This window comes from Pseudophryne corroboree, chromosome 4 (assembly GCF_028390025.1).
Source record: "Pseudophryne corroboree isolate aPseCor3 chromosome 4, aPseCor3.hap2, whole genome shotgun sequence".
In the NCBI taxonomy this organism is placed as follows: Eukaryota; Metazoa; Chordata; class Amphibia; order Anura; family Myobatrachidae; genus Pseudophryne; species Pseudophryne corroboree.
The window spans coordinates 739,780,211-739,803,133 of NC_086447.1; the positions used below are offsets into that span (position 1 = coordinate 739,780,211).

The following is a 22,923-nucleotide window of genomic DNA, read 5'->3' on the forward strand; positions in this document are numbered from 1 at the left end:
GGTGAAGGTTTGTCTGATTTACAGTATGTAAAACAATGTCATCGCTGAAATAGCATTGATCAGTTACAGCTTGGAAGGCACCAGAACAAAATGTGTCCTTGTTTTTGTCCTTCAGAATCAGTTTGTTTTTTTTGTACGTCCCTTCTCGCTGAATAAGGCAAGGCTCATCTTTCACCTGAAGAAAGCTTTCTATATCACAGCTTGCAAAACGTGGCCACATAATAGGACCACTGTCCATTTGGGACATATTTGGGTGTCCAGATTGCACAAGATCGAGCTGTTCATCCTATTCTTACCATAAAATCTGTAACCCCAATCGTGCAGTAATTGAATTATTATCTAGCACTAAACTCCTTTTTGGGACTATGCATTCTGCAATATCAGGCTTAATGTGTGACTGTAGGTTCTATAACTAGTTTAAGTGAAGCTGCGGCCTACTGAACCCAAAAGTTAAATTGGTGAGACAGAATTCCAAGGTGATAACCCCAATTTTAATTGATTTTGTAGAACAAGTAGTTCCCATGTAGTTTTACAAGTACCATTCTGTACACTTACACTGCTGCTTCTGCTTGTGCATTGTAAAAAGTTCTGGGGCCAGAAATAATGAAGTCCGAATTGGCTGAAGGTGCAGGTTCCTGCTGAACTCGGACATTTTTTTTTATAGCGGCAATCATTTACAGGACATGGTTTTGCCTTGTACATGATCCAGTACTATGAATACTCTATAGTCAACGAAATACATGGTTGAGTCACATTATAATGGCCACCTCCTACATTTGACATTGGCAGCACGTAGCCCATGAAGTGTGGTGCGCTGGCTTGGTAGGTATATCAAGTGTGCGATAGACCATCTGCACACACATCACTTGTTGCGGTCATCAGTAAAAGGGGTGATTTATCAGAGTTGCAAAAAAGGATGATTATCGGGCCAAGGGTGGCAGTATTTCTGAAACAGCGCAGTTTGTGAACTGTTCGCGTGCCTGTGGTGACGGTGTATCATGACCAGACAAACGGCACCATTTGCTAATAGCTGACATGGAAACTGCGGAGCACCACATGTCATTGATGTGAAAGGTGAACGTCTGCTACGGAGGTGCATGAGGGCCAACCAATACACTACAGCGGAGCAGCTCACCGTCAGAATTAACCTGGGGTCTACCAAATGTGTGTCCGTGCTGCACCCAGCGGTTACTCTGGCTTTCAGCTTGTGGTCATAATAATGTGACTCAACCATATAGAATTTCTTTGTGATGATGGTTTCCTAATTTCTCATTGTATACGGCAAGTGGAGGTTCTGCAGAAAGCCTCTGCAATACCTCCTCCTGTCTTCACCCACCGCATATTGGTACAGTTAAATATAACGAAGATGCCAGGCCCATTGTTTGAAAGAGGCTGATATGGGATTTTAGGTGGGGGTCCAAGACTATGGGGGTCATTTAGACCTGATTGCATGCTAGATTTTTTTGCTGCACTGCTATCAGGTCAGAACTGCGTATGCACCGCAATGCGCAGGCGCGTCGTACGGGTGCAAAGCGGATCGTTGCTGTGCGATGGGTTTTACGAAGAATCAATTCGCACAGCCAATAGCAAGGAGATTGACAGGAAGAGGGTGTTTGTGGGTTGCAACTGACCGTTTTCTGGGAGTGTTTGGAAAAACGCAGGCGTGTCCAAGCGTTTGCAGGTCGGGTGTCTGACGTCAATTCCGGGACCTGACAGGCTGAACTGATTGCAGTGGCTGAGTAAGTCCAGAGCTACACAGAAACTGCACAAAACATTTTTGGAATGCGAGGCTGCACATGCGTTCGCACACTTGCAAAACAAAACTAAACTCCCCTGTAGGTGGCGACTATCTGATCGCAGCGCTGCAAAAAATAGCTAGCGAGCAATCAGGTCTGAGTAAGACCCTATGAGCCTACACAGGGCCCTTTTGGTTTCAGTCTCGATCTGAGGAATTATTGTGGTGGTGGTGATGATGATGACAACAATACAAACTAAAGGAAAGTGTGATGTCCATGTTTCAGATTACTGCTTAAAAAAATAAAATAAGGACTAACCTGGGATGTGCAGCATATGTGGGAGTATCTGTAATTAACATATTTCAGTAAAATGCGATTTTCATATTCTGTTTACTAAAATGTTGAATAGGTTTTAATTATAATAGTCACTGGTTACTGCAGCTTGTGATCCATATAGTGTATGAGATTTATATCTGTGTACACTGTAGTCAGTCAGACAGGGATTTTCTGCTCAGACACTGGGGACGGACATGGAAGGACTGTAACAGGATTGTTGGGTTTTTTAATGATGTGACCTATTTTTTAACAGTAGATTAAATTCCACAACTACTTTTATATTTGAAACAAAGAGAACTATCTTATGTGGCTGCATCCATGACATCCGCTGCTTATCAATAGAAGTCACTAGATATCAAAAATATTTGAAAAAATTATTTGTAAAGAAAAAAAAAAACATTTTAGACATGGTTTTGGCAGATATCTGTTCATTATTTAGAAGGCCAATATCCGCAGAATATATGTGAGATTTAACTTTGTAAAGGAAAATCCATGTTTTGTTGTTTCTCTGCTTCTGTGATGGAGTATCTTTCATTAAAGATGTATACCCCGTTCAGATTGCAATTGCTGGGTCACACCCCGGAATTAGAAACGGGTCCTTCCCGGGTGCAACCCGGCATTGGACCATTTTAGACTGGCTTCACGACCCCGCCCATCGGGGGCGGGGGCGGAGCCAGCATAGGAGGCAGGTGCGGAGGCAGTGCTGAAGATGAGATAATCTACGCGCCGCCTCTCCCTATGCTGTAAACGGGTACCGTGTCGCATCGACCCGGGTAACCCGTTTACACTGCGCCTGACCCGGGAATAAACCTTCTTTATTCCCTGGTAGATTTACTGGGTCAGGCGACCCGGGAATTCAGCAGTGACCCGTTCACACCGCACCGCGACCCTCATCGACCCGGCAAAATACTGTGTTATTTGTGCAGTGTGAATGGGATATAACATGGCCACCAACTTTCCGGTATCTGTTCTTACATGGTGTCTATATTCATGATGGAGGATTCCATTTTGTGTACCGGGTTTATGAGACTTCAACTCATGAGACTAAAATTAAATTAGGAATGCCTGTCTTGGAATTCTAGTTGTGTGCAAAATGGCCGCCTTAACTTATCAGACAGATTGGGGGAGATTTATCAAACCTTGGAGAGAAAGTACTTATCAATTAGTCTCTGTCATGTTACAAACCAGTATCTGAAAAATGACCGTGAATATCTGATTGGTTGGTACTTTATCTCTCTCCAAGCTCTGATAAATCTCCCCCATAATGCTTCAAGTCCATTTACAATTTGTCATCTTTATATAACATTTGTGAAAGGACCTGTGTTTGGAGATTGTGAAGTCGTGTTTGCAGGAGGAGTTACAATAAGTGATACCATAGTAAATGTATAGTACCTATGATACTGTTTAAAAATAGTTCAGCTTTTTTTTTTTTTATGTATTTCCCACAGGACTTTATGGTGAATAGTTTAATAATGTATACTGTTGTTTTCCTTGTTTTAAAGGCGCTATGGCTTGTGGTCCCGATTCCGAATGTTTCTAATTGCACTAGTTGGCCTGTATATAGCCATTCCATTCCTTGTGAAGATATGTCCTGCAATACAAGCTCAGCTGGTCTTTTTAAATTTAGGTAAGTGTTACAGTACTTTACACCTTTCTGTTAACACAAACACCAATTATAATATTGCTTGTAAATGAATATTTGTTCTGATTTCATTTCTGTGCATGTCCATGTTTATAGACATTCTTAAACATTGTAGATTAGAAGCTGTCAAATAGTTGCATCTAAAATGCAGATCTGTAATAGAACATAGTGCATTTTGACATGTTTAAGTGACACAGTGGGTGAGATTCAAATGTTTTTCCTGCCGGCGTCTACATTTCAGCTTTCACCCGCCAGGGGTGGCGAGCAGAAGTATGTTAAAAGTGATCCATTTGGTCGCCCAAACGGCAGTTTTCCTGATCGCGCTTATTAGTTTAGTTGGGGTTAGCTGCTTTAAGCGGCTAAACTCAACACTAATGGGTGTGATAAGGGGACATCAGTTGTATATCACCCACTGCGATCTCCCGTCACTTTAAACGGAAGATCGGGGATGATAACATTTGAATTCCTCCCATTGGGGGGAATTCAATTGTTTTCCCCTATGACTGCCACTAGATGGCACCCGACAGAGCAATTCCATTGTTGGTCCGTTTGGGCACAAGTGCCGAAGGTGTACACATTTCTGCTCGCCGCCTCCCGAGACTCGGGGGTAATTAATTACCCTCTTGAGTCTCATTTCTAGCTTTCATTGTCAGCATTGACACCCATAAGAGGTGTAGAATGCAGAGGGAATTACTTGCCCCATATTTGAATTTTCCCTTTTGCCAGAGAACAGGAATTCACGTGTAGTTTACTCCTTCATAGTGACAAAAAGAAGTGTGCTCTTTTTCTTATGCCTGCAACCAGGGGTGCCATAACGTGTTGTGGATGGGAAGAAAGAGGCGTATATAAAAATAAATTTTGGCGCACCCCATGCAGGGACCGCTTACACCCCAGATCACCGCAGAGAATCTGACCTCAAAGTTCCAGCGCCATAGCGTTCTGCCCCGTGTCGTCCTGTCCTAGCCGGCTCCCAGACGCATTACTGGGAGGAGGCGTGGCCTTGCTGAGCTTGCTGGGACATCCCCGCCTCCTCCCAGTAATGCCTCTGTGAAGAGCCAGCTGGACGGTTCACACGGAGCAGCTTGCTGCAGTGCCGGAGCTTTGAAGTCAGAGTCTCTCCACAGTGATCTGGAAGTAAGTTCTCCCCCTCCCCACGCCTGCGCCTCTGACATATTTTGAGAGGGCATGCCCCTTACCCCCCCCTTCCATTCCGATGCCTATGCCTGCAACTGAGCCAAATATCTTGGGGAGAAATAGTAAACTCCAATATTTCTGCAGTCCCGCCAATACTGTTGTACAGTGCACGAGAAAATGGTTACAAATCGATTTGCTTTAGCATGTATATGTTATTTGCATCTGGAGCTTTTATGGAGTATCTAGTAATGCCCCACATTTGACATGTATGGAAACCTTCAACATTTAACTGCTGCTGTTGGGAAAACCTGGAAAGCCAGGAATCTCTGCATCCACTATGAAAGTCAAAGTGCACAATGTAGGCTCATTGTTTTGGAGAATTGTTCTGCAGCAGGGCATATCTGATTAGACTGGTTTTGGGATGATAATGTGCCCCAGGTGCTCTGTACACACTCTAAAGGCGAACCGCTCAGCAGAACGCGATGTGTGCTGAGCGTGCGGGGGAGACGGGGGGGCGCTCATTTCACCCAGCCGGTGAAACGAGCGACCCGCTAGATTGGCCTGCACGGCAGGCCAATCTAGCACCAGCGATAGCCCCGCGCATCGCTATCGCTGTGGGGGCTACACACGGAGCGATTCTGCTTAAAATCTAAGCAATCTAGTCAGCTTGCTTAGATTTTAAGCAGCGATTGCTCCGTGAGTACCCCCCTGGGGGGTACACACGGCGAGATACGTGCTTAAATTCTAAGCAATCTGACTAGATTGCTCAGAAGTTAAGCACAGATCTCTCCGTGTGTAGCCCTCAGCAGGGCCTTCGTACCTCTGTTTGTCTGTTACTACCCAGTTTTGTTCCGTTACTGTTGTTCCACTTATAAAGCGCAGTGGAATATGCTGCACTATATAAGAAACTGTTGCTAATAAATATATTACACAGTAAATGTAAGAATATACTTGGCAGTCATAATTGTATGAATACATTTTTTTGCATGTTAAACATGTTACTTTAGCTTATTTGGTATAGTTATGCCCTAAATCTGAAAGTGGGGGGAGATATCCCAAGCAATGAGGTGGTGATGGATGGCCTTATATACTTGGATGTAAAGATGAGCCTGTTCTCAGGTTTTGGCTGGGCCCTTATTTTGTGATTGCTTCATGCACAATTAAATGCAGCATCTTACACCTAGCGCAGTTATTTTCTGTACAACTTGTGACTTGTTACTTGCCCATATACAGGGAACAGATCTGTTTCTCCATCTCATAAATTATTAACCGAACATATATAATAATGATACCACATGAATTAGTGGGCAGAATATGGCCTCAGCATTTTACTTGGGTCTCAGTAACCTTAAGGGAGGGAAGAAAAAGGTAGCCACCTATCCTCAAGGATCATGAAACCACGCCAACTAACTAAACCTAGTGTCACATATGCCGTCACATCCATACCACTGCCAGAACGACGTCCTTAAGATAACCATAATCATGGGTGTAATAACCAGGGAACCCTTGAGGTACCAGAGTACTCAGTAGGGCAACTAATAAACTCTGCCGCCTTAACAGCAACACAGGCTGTGACAGATTCAACGTCACAAATTCAACGTCAACTGTAGATATTAGCGTTTCCATTGTTTTAGTGACGGTCTTAGATATATTTCCATTTTTTTTTTTTTTTTTTAATAAACTATACTATACCTTTTTTAAGTCTTTTTTTTGTAATACTGTAAAAAAAGAATAAAAAAGCTAACGTAAAATTGACGAACATAACAATTAACACCATTATATTTATTTTATCGCCAGGTATTTATATAGCGCACACATATTCCGCAGCGCTTTTACAGAGAGACTATTTGGCCATTCACATCAGTCCCTGCCCCAGTGGAGCTTATAATCTATATTCCCTATCACATGTATACATACACACACATTCACGCTAGGGTTAATTTTGTAGGGATCCAATTAACCTACCAGTATATTTTTGGATTGTGGGAGGAAACCGGAGTACCCGGAGGAAACCCACTCAAGTACGGGGAAAATATGCAAACTCCACACAGTTAAAGCCATGGTGGGAATCAAACCCATGACCTCAGTGCTGAGAGGCAGTAATGCTAACCATTACACCATCTATACTGCCCAATTATACCAATCATACCTTCTTTATGCATACCCTTCTCGTCCCAAACTAGGTGGGACTGCTGAAAAGATGGGAAATGAGTGTCTGCTGATCTTAAAGTAAAACTAGCACCAGGGCATGACTCCAGAAGCCTTTACACTCTTCAGGAACTTTTGCTCGCTTCTTCCTACCCATCGGACTGCCTCGTGCTGGCTAATAGCTGGCAGAAGTGGGTGGGGCAATGTCGCAGCAAGCCACAATTGGCTTGAGGCGGCCATCTTGATCTGTAAAAGTAGCGCCGCTAGTGTGATTAGCTTGCAGCGCCATTTTTTTAAACTGGACATGCCTTCATAGTACTAGTAGGGTGGAAACCTACCACCACTGCCAAACTCTGCAGTAATGGCTGATGGGTACTGGATACTAACCAATGGGATATCCACTGCTCACAGCAGCTGCGGTCATGAACACCTGGCTGATTAGTAGAAGGTGCTGCGATGTCTTGGATTAGAAGAAGTGTAATCAGAAACTCATTATTTTGTTGTTTTAAGCCACTAAAGCAATAATGAGTTTCTCACTTGCAGGATAACTGACTGACACCTTATAGTAAGGTTCAGAACTGTACTACAGCAAAAAGTATATTCAGAACAGACAATTTTATGGTATTTAATTATATTGCAAAGACAGAAATTTGTCACAGACTGGCTTTGGATGCCATTAAAATATGTTCAAACAATGGAATACCTAATCAGTATTTGTTTATTTTTCCCAAGGCAGTTGACTAAAGTTAATTAAAAGTATTTATTTGTTTTTAGAAGTTTCCAGTATGAATGACGCGTTTCATAAGTCTCAGCCCTCTTCAGCAGAAAGGAAATGTACTTGTAATGTGGTTTTTGGCATGAAACAACTCGGAAAATGCTAGTGTGCCGTATCCCCATAGAGGGCCTGATCTAGAGGTGGACGCAGGGACGGCATGGGACAAAAGCGGACAATGTTTTTAATCTGTGCATGCATCCTGATGGTTACTGCCAGGAGTCGCCGAATCAATTGGGGCACAGAGAGAGGCAATTTCAGTGGATGTTCCTGGGAGGTAACAGGGTGGCTAGCCAGACACGGGCATGTTGCCGTCATGTTTTGATGAACATTCTACGCACCAATAGGGCAGGTACAATGTCCACTGGTGTCTTTTTACACACAGAGCCGCAGTCATTGGGCGTAGCAGCAGGAAACCCTGTCACTCTGCGCACAAAGACACAGTCCATCTCTGAATCAGGGCCAGAATTTGCACGTCTATGTGGAGAAGTGAACTGTCTGTGTGTGCTGCATATAATGGATGTATTCTATTAAACTGCACATTTCTATGTATGTATTTTATGCAATGATGTTATTATGTAACGTCTAAAAGTCTGCGTTTATGGAGCATTGGGCGCCCACATTATCTACTTTAACCACATGTTTTTCTCGTACATCTGGAGTCTGCGAGAAAAAAAATATGTGTGCACCGCTGGTAATGGGCGTCTGCTGTGAGCAACAATTGAGTAGCTCCGATAGACACCCATTACCATAGACGTCCAGTGGGGGTCGCATTTAAGAATTTTAATTGGCCACAAAGATTGTTTTTATATCTTTTTCCAAACACACTTGGAGGGTGATGTCTACCCTCTGTTAAGACAGTTACAAGATAGAATGAAATAGAAGTAATATGTATTGTTATGAGTATTGTCATTTTCTTGCGTTTCAGTGAGGTTTCCATATTTTATTGACCTGAAGAGGCCACAAGATCAAGGGTTAAATCACACATGCAATTTCTACTTGCAGCCTGAGGAGGATGCATCTATTGGTGTCTGGTAAGATGTGGTTACAGTGTTTCTCATGTATGCATGTCAGTGGAAGCAACGGGGATTTACACTTGAAATTTACTTTTAAACTTTATTTAAATTCCTAAGGCATAAATGTGGGGCAGATGTACTAAGCCTTGGAGACTGATAAAGTGGAGAGAATAAAGAAAAACAACAACCAGCAAATAACCTCATAACTGTCGGTTTCAAACACAGGCTGTAGCATGGCAGTTAGGAGCTCATTAGCTGGTACTGTAGCTCTCTCCACTTTATCACTCTCGAAGGCTGAGTACATCGTATTCCTGACACAAAGGCTTCACATAACAATAGGGCTTGAAAAGGTAATGTTACAGCAACATGTACAGTATACCATTTCCCAGTCACACAAATTGTGTGTTATTCTGAAATACTCGTATGGATTGAAAACCGCGTTTCTTGCTGTCTTTAATGTCTCCCGCCCATTAGCATTAATTACATATATTTTATTAGCAAATCCTGTAAACTGAGCACAGAAATGATTGTTTCTTGTATACTTACTACTGCAGTCACTAAAGTTGAGATAGTATTGAGCTTGTGTTCCAGTTCCCGGGTGACTAGTTGGGGGGTTAATGCCACAGCCGCAGGGACCAATATAATAGTGTCCCCCGGCTGTGGCATTATCTTCCCGGCTACTGGAGCCCTGTGCTGGTTTTAAAAATACAGGGGACCCCTACGTCATTTGTCCCCCATATTTTTGGAACCAGGGCCGGCCCAAGGGCCCGGTGCAGGTTGTATAAATACGGGAGGACCCCAGACAATTTCCCCCCTGTATTTTAACAACCAGGACTGGCTCAAAGAGCCCGAGGCTAGTTATGCTTAGAAGGGGTGACCCCACGCAGTTTTTTAAATATTGTTTTTAACTATTTCTGCACTGTACAAAATGAAGCCCTGTACGGATCTCACTGATCTGGCCGGTCTTCATTGTGTTAAGTCCGGCAGTGTTTACTGTTCTCTCCCGTAAAACACTACCGGCAATATGAATTACTTCGACATCGGTGAACTCGAATTTACAAAACACCTTAGTTTAGTAAATTACTGTGTTTTGTTTCACAAAGTTGCATTCGTACACAGCCGATGTCAACCGAGATTGCTATCGGCTGAAATCGACAGAAATACGAATCTTAGTAAATATACCCCCTAGACGGAGCACTAAGGAAGCTCATAATGAAACTAGTAACATGTGACTGTGAAATGTTGCTTTTGTTACTAATGTTATTATTAGCGTTCAATGCTACGCCCACAGCAGGAACTACCTAACATGAATTTGATACATTCTGGTTTCTTATAATTCTGTGATTTTCTTGCTTGGGCAAAACTAAATCCTGAAATGCCAGCATGACACCATCTAAGGCCTGGTGAAAGGCAGGACGTAATTGCAGATGAGCATTAAAGCAACCAAGGTTGTTATTATTCAAAATCCCTAGATCTCAAAGTAACAATTACACAGCTTTACTTTCTGCTTTTGTATGCTGAACTTTTCAGTGTGTCTTTGTCCCATTGTATGATTTTGCTGCAGGCAGACAATCCGTTAGTCTTTTGTGTTTGAATTAGCATCATAGGCTATAAAATAAATGAGACAGCAAGTAGATAAACTGACGTTATATCAATGTGAAACATTCCAATAAATGCCTCTGTTTTCTTTATTTTATGGCGCTTGATGGTTGCATTTTGGCTTATGGTTATTGTTGGTAATGTTTTATTTAGTTGTCTTTTTTTATCTCAAGTAAATGTTGAGACAGGAGAACACCCAGAAAGTATTATTAGTGTGTAGCAGTTCTAGGGATTCAAAATTCAATGGTTTAGCACTAGCTCAGAGGTTACAGTAAACCAGTGGTTCCCAAACTGTGTGCCGTGGCACCCTGGGGTGCCCTGGTTTGGTGGTCCAGGACCAATTCAAATTACTTATGGTCAATGGGGACGATTCAAGTAGAAGAGAGTTGAATCGTGCCAGGAATTAGCTCCTGGGGCTATTCAATACAGCGCCCTATCCGATGACAGGATTTCTTCTCGCACCCCTGGAGGTCTGTGAGCAAAAATCTGACAAAAGTGCCCGCGCGATGCTGATTTCTGCCCTTAGTGTGCTGGGCACTTAAGTCGGAGAATGAGGGTTTTCCCTGCATAACACCCTGCTCAGTCCGGGAGAATGGGCATTCTCGGACTTACCACTGTGCTGTATTGAATAGTCCCGGGAGCCGATTCCCAGCGCTATTCATCTCTTTGAATTGAATCGTGCCCAATGTAATAGTAAAAATTAGTGCTGTGGCTTCCAATAATAAAATATGTGGACAAATAGAAGCAAATCCTATCACTCACCACATAAGTAAACCTAAGGATGACATATTAACACAATTTATTTAAGTAAATTTTTTTTCAGAATTTCTCAGTAAGAAACGTTTGCCCTGGGGGTGCCATGAAAAATGTTGATACTCTAGGGAGCCGTAATTCAGAAAAGTTTGAGAACAGCTGCGCTAAACCATTGTATTTTGTGTGTTCAGTTTTGGAAGGCGTATACATGTGACTAACGTGTTTGCTGCTGCTCCATGTTTGAAGAGCAGAACTTAGTTTGTTTTGTTATATATCTATTGTATGGATTGTTTTTGTCTTCAAGCATAGACAGTTTACCAATGATCCTGAAAGTGTTACCAGTGAGTAAGGGCATGGTGACAGCTTGCTTCCATGTCAGTCTTTCATTTATTTGCTTTTTATATTACTGAAAGAGGAAAGCAGGCAGGCCAGTCTTTATACTTGGGTCAGCTTTTCTTCCTGTGAAATTGATGGTTCTATTATGGTAAATCCTTACTAACATGATGTCCATCCCTTGGGCAACTGGGTGTGGAACCGGGGGGTAATGGATGGATGAGGGAATTGAAGACAGGCATTCTAGTGGCTACAAATATATTACTGTACTGCCTCTCTACATTGTTTGCATAACATATTACCTGTTTTTTAACTCCTGGTGCATGAAATCATCAATATAATTCAGTCGGCAAAATGTTTCTGCTTTCAGATGTGTTCATTCTTCTATCTACAATAGCAAATGTGAGCAACCCGACCATCTTTTGCTGAACTACAACTTCCAGCATGGGTCGCTGACTGAGAGGTTCCGTTGGGAGTTGTACTTCATAGATATTGGAGCATAATTTGATATTTGATATACTGCATGGAACCCTAGTTAACCACATTGGATACCTCCGGCTTTCAGAACATTAAAATGCCTGAATAAGTAGTAAATCTGTTTCTGCTGCACTATATGGTACGTGTGATATGTTTCTGCTGCACTGTACTGTAAATGTGTGTAATGTGTCATTCCAGGCACACCCTTCCCGCAGTCCTGTGGAAGGAGGCTCAGGGAAAGGACCAAGCCTGGTACGAGGAAGTGATGTCTACAAACTATCCTGTAGTTCTTTACTTACACGGGAATGCAGGAACTCGGTAAGCGCTCCTACATGTGGAAATCATATTTTATTTTATTTTTTTACATTTCTGGGTTTAATTTTTTTTGTATCCATTAGTATACTGAAAACAATGGGGGTCAGGTAAATAAATAAATATGTTAGAAAAACCTCCATTTTCGGTAGGTTTTTGCTGCTTCTTAACTTCTTAGTTCTCTATTACTTAAAATGTTCTCCCGCAACCAGTACCAGGCAGTTAAAGGCTATTGCCCTGAGTGAAGATCTTTTCTTCCATGCGCTCGCCCTATGCTGCATTCTGTGTGCACACCCCTCCCCTGTATACAGAATGCATCCGGATGCCAGTATGCTGCACTGGAGAGCTCTCCCACTGCCTTGTCAACCTTGCTGGATCCAGTATTCCGTACTGTGCTCTTTTCCCCACCTCGCTGCCCCTCCCTACACACCTGGTTCCCTGAGACAAACGTTTCCATTGTCCAAGGGAGTTCAGCCACTGATGGTGCCCATACACTTGTGCGATGCCCTGCGACGCTGCATCGCACTGGCAGTTAATTGCACCTGAAATTCCAAAGTGATTACCATGCCATCATGCGATAGATCGCATGGTAATCACGTGATGGGCGTGTCATCACCGAGTGGGAGAGGCCTCTGGCCGCTCCCGACGGGTGCCCATTGCACATCGCAGTGCGATATATTGCATGTTTTAAAAAAACTTCAGCGATTGCACTGCGATGCGAGAAATATTATGTGCAGCACATACTATCAGGAGACACGACATTCGAGCGGCGTGCCTGCACATCACGTCTCATGGTACCTTGAATGTGCATACAATCCTTTGATTTCTCTCACAGATCCGGTCGAAATCGAAGGATAGGACCTAATATCTCACAAGTGTATGGGCACCATAAGACAGCCCCACTCTGCTCTGCCAGGCAGCTAATGTGTCTCAGAACGTAAACATGACTGGTAGGGACTTCTGTTAACAAGGAACTGTATTTAGTTGGTGTTATCTTGTTAATGTAATATACACTTCCCTTAGCAATACCACTCCCCCCTGGACATCAGGTCGCAGTCTTCTGACTTCTGTAGCATAGCATCTGTTAATTACCTCAATACAAGAGACTTGCCTTGGATCCGAGCAGTATGAAGTCAATTATTGTGTGCATTATAGCGCTTTGTCTGTATAGACAAGGCACCTACCCTTGTACATGTGCCCACATAGGATACCAGAAATGATGTACATATCTTGCATTCTGATTCTAAGTTTTATGCCACTCAAGCTGCATATGGATCTTGTGATTCATAGCAAAAGTCATAAAGATCTCTGATATATCTTCACTTGCAACTGAGTGGGTGTAACAGTGCAGCAATGGAATATTTGCACTTAGAATAAAATTATTGTGGGCTTGTTGATGGAATTGCTGGCTTTTCGGGGGGGCAGTTATCATTCACAAAGGAAGAGGCTAAGCAGATGCATGCTGCTGGTGATGATGATCATAACGGCTTTCACCAGCTGATAGATGGACGTGATGCGTTTACATACTAGCAGCCACCTCTGATTAGAGGCAGAAATCTGTATTTCGTAACACAGTAAGTGGACACATTTGTGGCCGCTTCACATGAATCATTCCCAGAATGTTTAGATGTCAGTGAAGTTACTATTTAAATGATGACTATCACTTGCTGGTAGGAAATAGACATTTTTTTCTGTATTATTGTACTTTATTATCTTTTTCTCTTACGTCCCAGAGGATGCTGGGGACTCCGTAAGGACCATGGGGATAGACGGGCTCCGCAGGAGACATGGGCACTAAGAAAGAACTTTAGGTATGGGTGTGCACTGGCTCCTCCCTCTATGCCCCTCCTCCAGACCTCAGTTTATTACTGTGCCCAGAGGAGACTGGTGCATTACAGGGAGCTCTCCTGAGTTTTCTGAAAAAGAAAGTATATGTTAGGTTTTTTATTTTCAGGGAGCCTGCTGGCAACAGGCTCCCTGCAGCGAGGGACTGAGGGGAGAGAAACAGACCTACTTTAATGTTAGGCTCTGTTTCTTAGGCTACTGGACACCATTAGCTCCAGAGGGAACGGAATGCAGGTTTCACCCCGCAGTTCGTCCCAGAGCCGCGTCGCTGTTCTCCTTGCAGAGCCGGAAGATTGAAGCCGGGTGAGTATGTGAAGAAAGAAGACTTCAAAGGTGGCAGAAGACTTCAGATCTTCACTGAGGTAACGCACAGCGGTAGCGCTGTGCGCCATTGCTCCCACACAGCACACAGAAACGGCAGTCACTGTAAGGGTGCAGGGCGCAGGTGGGGCGCCCTGGGCAGCAATATGGACCTCATAAAGTGGCAATAGCCTTATATACAGGCTGGGCACTGTATATAAGAGAGATCCCCCGCCATGTTTTGAAATTTTAAGCGGGGGGGGGGGGGGGCGTGGCTTGCAGCCTGACTGAGCAGATGTGTCCCAGGGGAGCTCCTGAAAAAAATCATACACTAACCCCTTTAATATCGAGCCACCCGTGCTATATTTGCACCTGGAGCACTGTTATAGCGTCCCTGAGGCAGGGCAATCAGTGAGGGAGAGCTGCGGAGCCAGAGAACAGGTTTTTCCTGTCCTTGCAGGTTGCGGCCTTCCTCCTGTGTGGAAGCCGGGACCTAAATTTTGCACTTCCTCCGGTCAGACGACTCAGATCGGCGGGAGCCGTACGGATTCAGGCGGCCCTTGCTGATTACACTCCCCCCTCCTTGCAGACCTTTACCGGGAGCTGTGGAGGCGCATACAAGCCCCTGAAGCTGGGAACCGAGTGCCGAATAGAGCCGCGAGGTGCCCGTGAATATCCAGTGCCGGCGGCTATCTTGGAGGGGGCAGAGAGAGCCACACGGATGCCGCACATCTCCGGGCAGCTCATACTGACTGGGAATCCCCCACTGGGAGTGTCCCTTTGTGGGCTGTGAGGTCAGTGGCATACCCCAACACCAGGGACCTCTGGCTGAAATATATGATATCAGAGGCCGGCTGGAGCTCAGCAGCGGCGGCCATCTTGGATGAGGCAAGGAGGACCCATTCAGATAGTGATGTTTGGGAGAGCTCTCCTATATAGCAATTCTGGCTGATTAGACCCACAGTACTGTATTAGTAACACCCTTCTCCTACTGTGCAGTGTGGATTTGACACAAGTGTATGCTAAAATCTGAAGTGAGGTGAGCGTCCATCCTCCCTTGCACACATCTTCACCTAAACCTGTTGCAACACCCACTCTATGGGGACTTACACTTATAAGGCGTCTATTCAATTATTGTGCTTGACATTAACTACACACTTTAAGCTAGCTTATCAACTAAAAATAACGACACGGGGGCGTGGCCTGGCTAGCAGAGTGAAAGGAAGCAAACTTGTGCTGCTCCTGAGGGAACTAAATAACGTGTCTCCATAAACATACCTGCTCCCTCCCTGAGAGCTCAAGAGAACCACTGGCACGGTATTGCACCCTCCTGCAGCCACTGAGGGGGACCCGCGGAATCGGGGAGCGCTTTTTAGCCCTCCTGCGGGTTGCGGCCTTCCCCTTGGTGTGAAGCCGGGGCCTAGATTTGAAGCTGCGGCTGCCTGGGAGCTCCGGAACCACGCAGTTGCCTCCGTGAGGCCTCCCTAGAACCCGGGAGGGCGCCGAGCGTCCAGACAGACGGCTCCAATATCCCCCCACTGGCTGTACCTGATCCGTGAGGCGCTGGAGATATAACGGGCGGCGGGACCGGCCGGGACGAAGACGGAGCGGCGACCATATTGCTTTCAGCAGCGGCGCACAAAGAGCAGAATAACTCCGACCGGGTAAGCTGTGACCCCTTCTCCCCTCGACCGCTGCTTCCCTCTGCCACTGAGACGTGCGGTACTCCATCCCTGCAGAGCGCCCCGTCGCGGACGTCCATGATGTCGGCCCGACCCTAGACTATCCGGCGGTCAGCTAGCGCATGAGGGTCAGCTAATACCTTAGCCCAGGTCTTACATAATTACTTTTTACCAACATTGAAGCTCCCACCCGCGAATTGAATACCTTGAATACCTAATTTCCCGACTCACTATGTCGCAAAAAAATCGTAAATCAAACGCTGCTAATAAACCCAGCATCCTGCGAGCATGGGAGAAAGCGGGAGCTACTTCTCGTAACTCATCAAATGCAGAACGCATGTCCGACTCGGAGGATGCTTCATCACCAAGAGCTTCCCTCACCACCCAGGATGTCGTCGCTATTGTGACTAAAACTATTCAAACCGAAATGAGATCGGCGCTGGCTGAATTCAGAAAAGATCTGACCGATTTGGGCACTCGTACGGATGCGTTGGAACGCAAGGTGGACGAAGTATGCCAGTACCAGGCCGTGCTAGAACAGGAGATGCTTGACCTCCGCACCGATGTTGACGTGCATGAAGAACACCTAGAAGATTTAGACAATCGGAACAGGAGAAATAATATCAGAATCCGTAACATCCCTGAGAGCGTTGCATTGGACGCCCTCCCGGGTTTTTTGGAAGGCCTGTTCCTGAATCTACTCCCCGATACTCCGAAAGACCTGTTCCTTCTGGATAGAGCGCACAGAGCGCTCCGCCCCCGGCCTCCACCCTCCCAACCGCCCCGAGACGTCATTCTCCGATTCCACTATTATAAATCTAAGGAAAAAGTGATGTCGGCCGCGCGGGAACTCCAATCAGTGGATTATTTAGGCACCCAACTTCAAATTTATCAAGACCTGGCTCCTTCTACACTCAAGAAACGCCGAGACCTTGCGGAGATTACTAGAGCCCTTCGTTCTAACTCTATTAAATACAAGTGGGGATTCCCTTTCCAACTCCACGTGACCAAGGACGGGTCCCATCACTCCATTAGAACCCCTGCTCAGGGTTACGACCTCCTCAAGACTCTTGGCATTTTTGACTCTTTACCTAGCGACCTCAGAAATCAACTCGATTCTACATCTTCACCTAGACCTGTGGCACCGACTCCAGATTGGTCTACGAAATAACGTGACACTTTGAGGATTGCAGACACATAACTATAGCTCACTGATTGCGGGACACTTGCCCCTCCCCCCCCCCCCTGTACTCATATTACTCTACGGACTGTTAGATTTATCGGTCATACGGGTGTTGGTCGTGCCTAGGCCCAGGGGTAACAAAAATGTGCTAACTGTGCCTTGAAGTGATAAGGATAAGACTAAGATTGATCTCGCTAACCCGGGCCTGGCACTGGCTATATACCCGTACCTATCATCACCCCCTAAGGTGCTTCCCGTTCTCATCTAACACAGTTATTTACTAAATGTTATCATATGACCCTATTTGCTTCCTACTTTCTCCCTCCTCCCCGCACCCCCCCCTCCCCCACCCCCAACCCCCGCTCCGCAATTAGATGTTGCTGCTGTGGTCATTTAGTTATGTGTTTGCATAGATAAGCTGTGAAGTTAATTTGCTCTCTTTAGCTCATGACCTGTTTATTTTACACCCTCGCGCTTGACCGCGGGATGTCTTAGTTTGTTTTGTTCACATTCTTGTTCTCTAATTATTGTTTCTTATAACTGTCATTGCCCCCCACATTGAAGGGGCTGCCTGTGTGGCACTACCCCTTCCTCTTGCAGGCCCAACCTGCTCATAAGACATGGGCCTGCACTTAGAGTTTCGTTCTGCTCTTCTTCTCACTCTTTCTTCACTGTCCCTTTCTCTGCTCTGCGGATGGCCGCATCAGTGGTCGCCCACTATGTTCCGCATGGGTGATTACTACCCACCATGACACTGAAACTACTTTCTATGAATGTCAATGGCCTCAATTCTCCGACAGAGCGCTCCATGGCGTTTCATTTTTTTGCCAGGCACAAGCCAGATATAATATTTCTCCAAGAGACACACTTCAAGTCCCCCCATCCTTCCTTAAACAGTAAAAAAATACCCCCACTCTTTTCACTCTACTATGTCAGCCAAACGCAGGGGAACTGCTATACTGCTCCACAAAGACCTTCCTATAGTCATACATGACTCTTATCACGACGATAAGGGTAGATTTGTAATTCTCTCAGGCACCCTCAATCAGCAATCTATTACCCTAGCGTCCATATATGCCCCGGGCATGCAGCATGGTTCCTTTTATGGGTCTCTCTCTGACCAGCTTGCTAAATTCCCGAACTCCAAAATTATAATTGCAGGGGATTGTAATGCAACCCTTGACCCACGTTTTGATAGGTCCCGCCCGGTGGTGGGGACATCATCACACACGAGATTGTCTAAGCCCCTGCGAAATTGTATCTCCTCTCACAACTTGTATGATAGCTGGAGGACCCTATATCCCTCTGCCAGAGGCTTCACACACTACTCACCTCCACACGACCTTTACACCCGCATAGATTACATCTTTGTAGATCGTGATTCCACTCAGAATCTCCACGGGGCACAAGTAATCCCCACTACTTGGTCAGACCACTACGCCCTTCTTTTGGACACTACTGTCCCTTATATTTTATCGTCCCCGCGGACATGGCGTCTACAAGAGTCCCTTTTCCTTAAACCCTCTAACATTATTGACATCACCGCCATGATTCAGACTTACTGTGCTGAAAATAGATCTCCGGATATATCTCCGGCAGTGTTATGGGAGGCCCATAAGGCCACGCTTCGTGGCCAACTTATCAATCTTGCTTCAACACATAAGAAGATAGAGACTAAACGTATCCATGATTTGGAAACGGAACTGACTTCTCTAACCCTTCTTCACCAGCGCTTCCCGAAAAAGCGTCTTTACACCAAAATTCTCTCACTTAAGGGACAGCTATCACAAATTCTCACGAAGAAAACGGTTAAATCTCTTCTATGGATCCGCCAGAAATTTTATGAAAAATCTGACAGAGCTGACACTCTACTGGCTCGCCGCCTCCGAGCTAAAAGGACCCAGAACCGCATACTTGCTTTGAAATGCTCTGACGGAACCGTGACCTGTGACCCCAAAATTATGGCCTCGCAATTTCATGATTACTATGAATCACACTATAACTTACCCCCACCCACTCCCAATGATTCATCTCACACTTCCAATATCCAACATTACCTCACCACATGTCACTTGCCAAAACTTACGACCACAGACTTGGAGACGCTTAACGCCCCTATCTCCAACGAGGAAATACTGGTCACAATATCTCAATTGCGCCGTTCCTCGGCCCCGGGTCCCGATGGCTATACGGCCATCTATTACAAAAAATTTGCGCACTCACTCCTCCCGATGCTTCACTTATTATTCAACTCTTTATTAGAACTAGGCTCCCTGGACGCAGCAACCACCAGGGCTAACATTATTGTTATACCCAAACCTGACCGCGACCCGCTTGAAATGACAAATTATAGGCCCATCTCATTATTAAATACAGACCTTAAACTATTCGCTAAAATTCTTGCGAACAGATTAGCCCCATTCCTACCGACCCTGATACATCCAGACCAAGTCGGCTTTATACCTAACCGACAGGCGGCGGACAATACTCGCCGGCTTATCAACCTTATACATCTCTCACAACGTGAGTCCCTTCCGACCCTGGTGGTGGCTTTGGATGCAGAAAAAGCCTTTGATAGGGTGGCATGGCCCTTTATCCGTCAAACCTTACAGAACATGGGCTTGCACGGAGCCTTTTATAATGCCGTTACCTCACTTTACTATAACCCCTCAGCTTCCATCCTCGTCAACGGCCTGGCTTCCCCATCACTCTCAATTAGAAATGGCACCCGGCAGGGCTGCCCACTCTCTCCATTGCTATTTGCCCTGGTGATGGAACCATTGGCGGCCAAAATCAGATTGAATACCAACATCTCGGGCGTCAAGGTGGGAACTCATGACTTCAAAATAGCATTGTATGCGGATGACGTTATTCTTACCTTGACTGACCCGCACGTGTCTCTGCAACACCTGTTTGAGGAGATTCAATTCTATAGCTTACTATCTAATTACAAACTTAATGCTAGCAAAACAGAAATTTTAGATATACATGTGACTCCTCGGGACCTACGCCTCCTTCAATCTTCCTACCCATTTAAGTGGCAACACACCAAAATTAAGTATCTAGGAATTTATCTAACAAAGTCTCACACATCATTATACACGGCAAACTTTCCGCGTCTATTCGCTTCCATACGTTCGGACCTGGGGGGCTGGAATAAATTTTTTATCTCTTGGCTTGGGCGTATAGCTGCTATTAAAATGAATATACTCCCACGCTTGCTATATCTTTGGCAGACCCTCCCTATCCATATCCCGACCAAAATATTGAAGAATCTGCAAAGAGATCTTTCAAATTTCATTTGGGCTGGAAAGAAACCCAGAGTTAAGATACGAATAATCCAGCAGCATAGAGACTCAGGGGGCCTAGGTATGCCGGACCTGATTAATTACTATCGCGCCACACATTTGGCCTCCTGTGCATTATGGCACTCACCCCCTGAACAGAGATTATGGACTCTCTTGGAAGCTCAAGTGATAAATGTATACTCTCCTTCAACTCTCCTATGGTGCGAGCCCCGCTGCCGCCCGGCTCCGTCTCTCCTGCTGCCGACAATGCGCTTTGCTCTATTGATCTGGGATCAATGCACCCGCTATTATCGCCTTCGATCCCATAACCCGTTGCTGACTCCCCTATGGAACAATTCCAAGTTCCCCCCTGGCACCAACCACCTTGCTTTCAAGCACTGGACTTCACACAATGTCCTTTTCTTGTTCGATCTGGCCCCCCTTTCTTCATTCCCCATGTTTGCGGACCTGCAATCGCGATTCGCTCTCCCCCAATCAGCCTTCTATCAATTCCTACAAATTCGTCATCTCTACTCTACTTTAAGACACAATGCCCACCCTTCACCTAAAACGGCATTTGAATCTTTATGCTGTGGGCAACGTTCCACAAAAGGTTTGCTGTCTGCTATTTATCAAATTTTGCTATCATACAACTCCCCTGACAAAGAATCTCATGAAATAGCATGGGAAAGAGATATGGGAGAGGCATTGACATTAGAGGAGTGGGTTGACATCAGACAAGAAATCGCTAAGAGCTCCTTATCGGTTCGTATTAAAGAAAATTCTTACAAAATTTACTATCGATGGTACCTAGTGCCATCTAGACTCCAGGCCATAAACCCGTCTTACTCTGACAGGTGTTGGAGACATTGTGGACAGAGGGGAACCATGCTGCATGTCTGGTGGTCCTGTGGGATCGTCCGACGCTACTGGCGACAAATTCATAAACTAATATTAGAAATTACTGAAGTGGTTGTTCCAGCCTCCCCTTCTTACTCTCTACTTTCACGTCCAATCCCAGACACACCTAGCCATCTACTAAAACTAATCAAACACATTTTAAACACGGCCAAATGCCAAATCGCAGCGAATTGGAAGTCCATCTCACCACCTACTCTTCCCGCCACTGTTAATGCTATATGGACCACATATAAACTAGAACGCATTACAGCTGCCCTACATGACACTTCCGTGACTTTCATACGCACCTGGACGCCCTGGACAACGCACTTTGGGGCTGAATTGCCATTGACAACCATTTGAATCACCTTAAATACGGATGATAGGAACCGATCTAGTGACCAGCCCTGTGCGGCCGACCTCCACCCCCCAACCCCCCCTACCCCTCTTTATCTTTTCTTACTCTTTTTCTTTCTTCTAACGCTTTGTTCTCTCTTCCGTAACTATATTGAAGATTCCACTTATGCTCTTTGCTACTCGACAAAATGGATCACCACGCCCAATACTGTTAGAAAGTGTGCATACCAATTTTTTTATCCTCTATATTGCCACAAAATGTTACACATTCTGTAATGATCCAAAAAGAAAATGTTGTATAACGTTTATACCTTTGTGATTCTTTATGCATAAATCAATAAAACTTATTTAAAAAAAAAAAAAAAAATTTTAAGCGGGACCGAAGCCCGCCGATGAGGGGACGGAGCTTGTTCCTCAGCACTCACCAGCGCCATTTTCTCCACAGCACACCGCTGAGAGGAAGCACCCCGGACTCTCCCCTGCTTATCCACGGTGAAAGAGGGTTTTAAAGAAGGGGGCGAATTGGCCAAAAACAGATATTACAGCGCTATCTGTCTCTCCAAAGGGCCTATGTGGGGGAACTGTCTTCAGATAAGAGGTTTCCCTGAGTGTGTGGTGTGTCGGTACGCGTGTGTTGACATGTCTGAGGTAGAAGGCTTTCCTAGTGAGGAGGTGGAGCAAATGAATGTGGTGTCTCCGTCGGCAACACCGACACCTGACTGGGTGGATATGTGGAATGTTTTAAGTGCTAATGTGAATTTATTGCACAAAAGGTTGGACAGAGCTGAAGCCAGGGAACAGGCAGGGAGTCGACCCCTGCCTGCCCCTATGTCGCAGGGACCTTCGGGGTCTCAGAAGCGCCAACTATCCAAAATAGTAGACACTGATACCGACACGGATTCTGACTCCAGTGTCGATTACGATGATGCAAAGTTACAGCCAAGATTGGCTAAAAATATTCAATATATGCTTATTGCAATAAAGGATGTACTGCATATCACTGATGAGCCCTCTGTCCCTGACACGAGGGTACACATGTTTAAGGGAAAGAAAGCTGAGGTAACCTTTCCACCCTCTCATGAGCTTAACGAGTTATGTGAAAAACCTTGGG

The 22,923-nt window shown here is 45.2% G+C and overlaps 1 protein-coding gene across 4 annotated transcripts in view; it reads left to right on the forward strand.

Moving 5' to 3' along the window:
• The window catches only part of ABHD12 (abhydrolase domain containing 12, lysophospholipase), a 364,140-nt gene that overhangs the window by 208,794 nt on the left and 132,423 nt on the right, over positions 1-22,923 (forward strand). For all 4 annotated transcript variants that reach the window (XR_010176161.1, XM_063918120.1, XM_063918117.1 and 1 more), the window contains 3 exons: positions 3,575-3,699; positions 8,697-8,802; positions 12,145-12,264. Coding sequence is in view for 3 of the 4 variants with exons in the window: in XM_063918120.1 (XP_063774190.1) it covers positions 3,575-3,699; positions 8,697-8,802; positions 12,145-12,264 (351 nt within the window). In the remaining variant the exon portion in view is untranslated. The remainder of the gene's footprint in view (positions 1-3,574; positions 3,700-8,696; positions 8,803-12,144; positions 12,265-22,923) is intronic.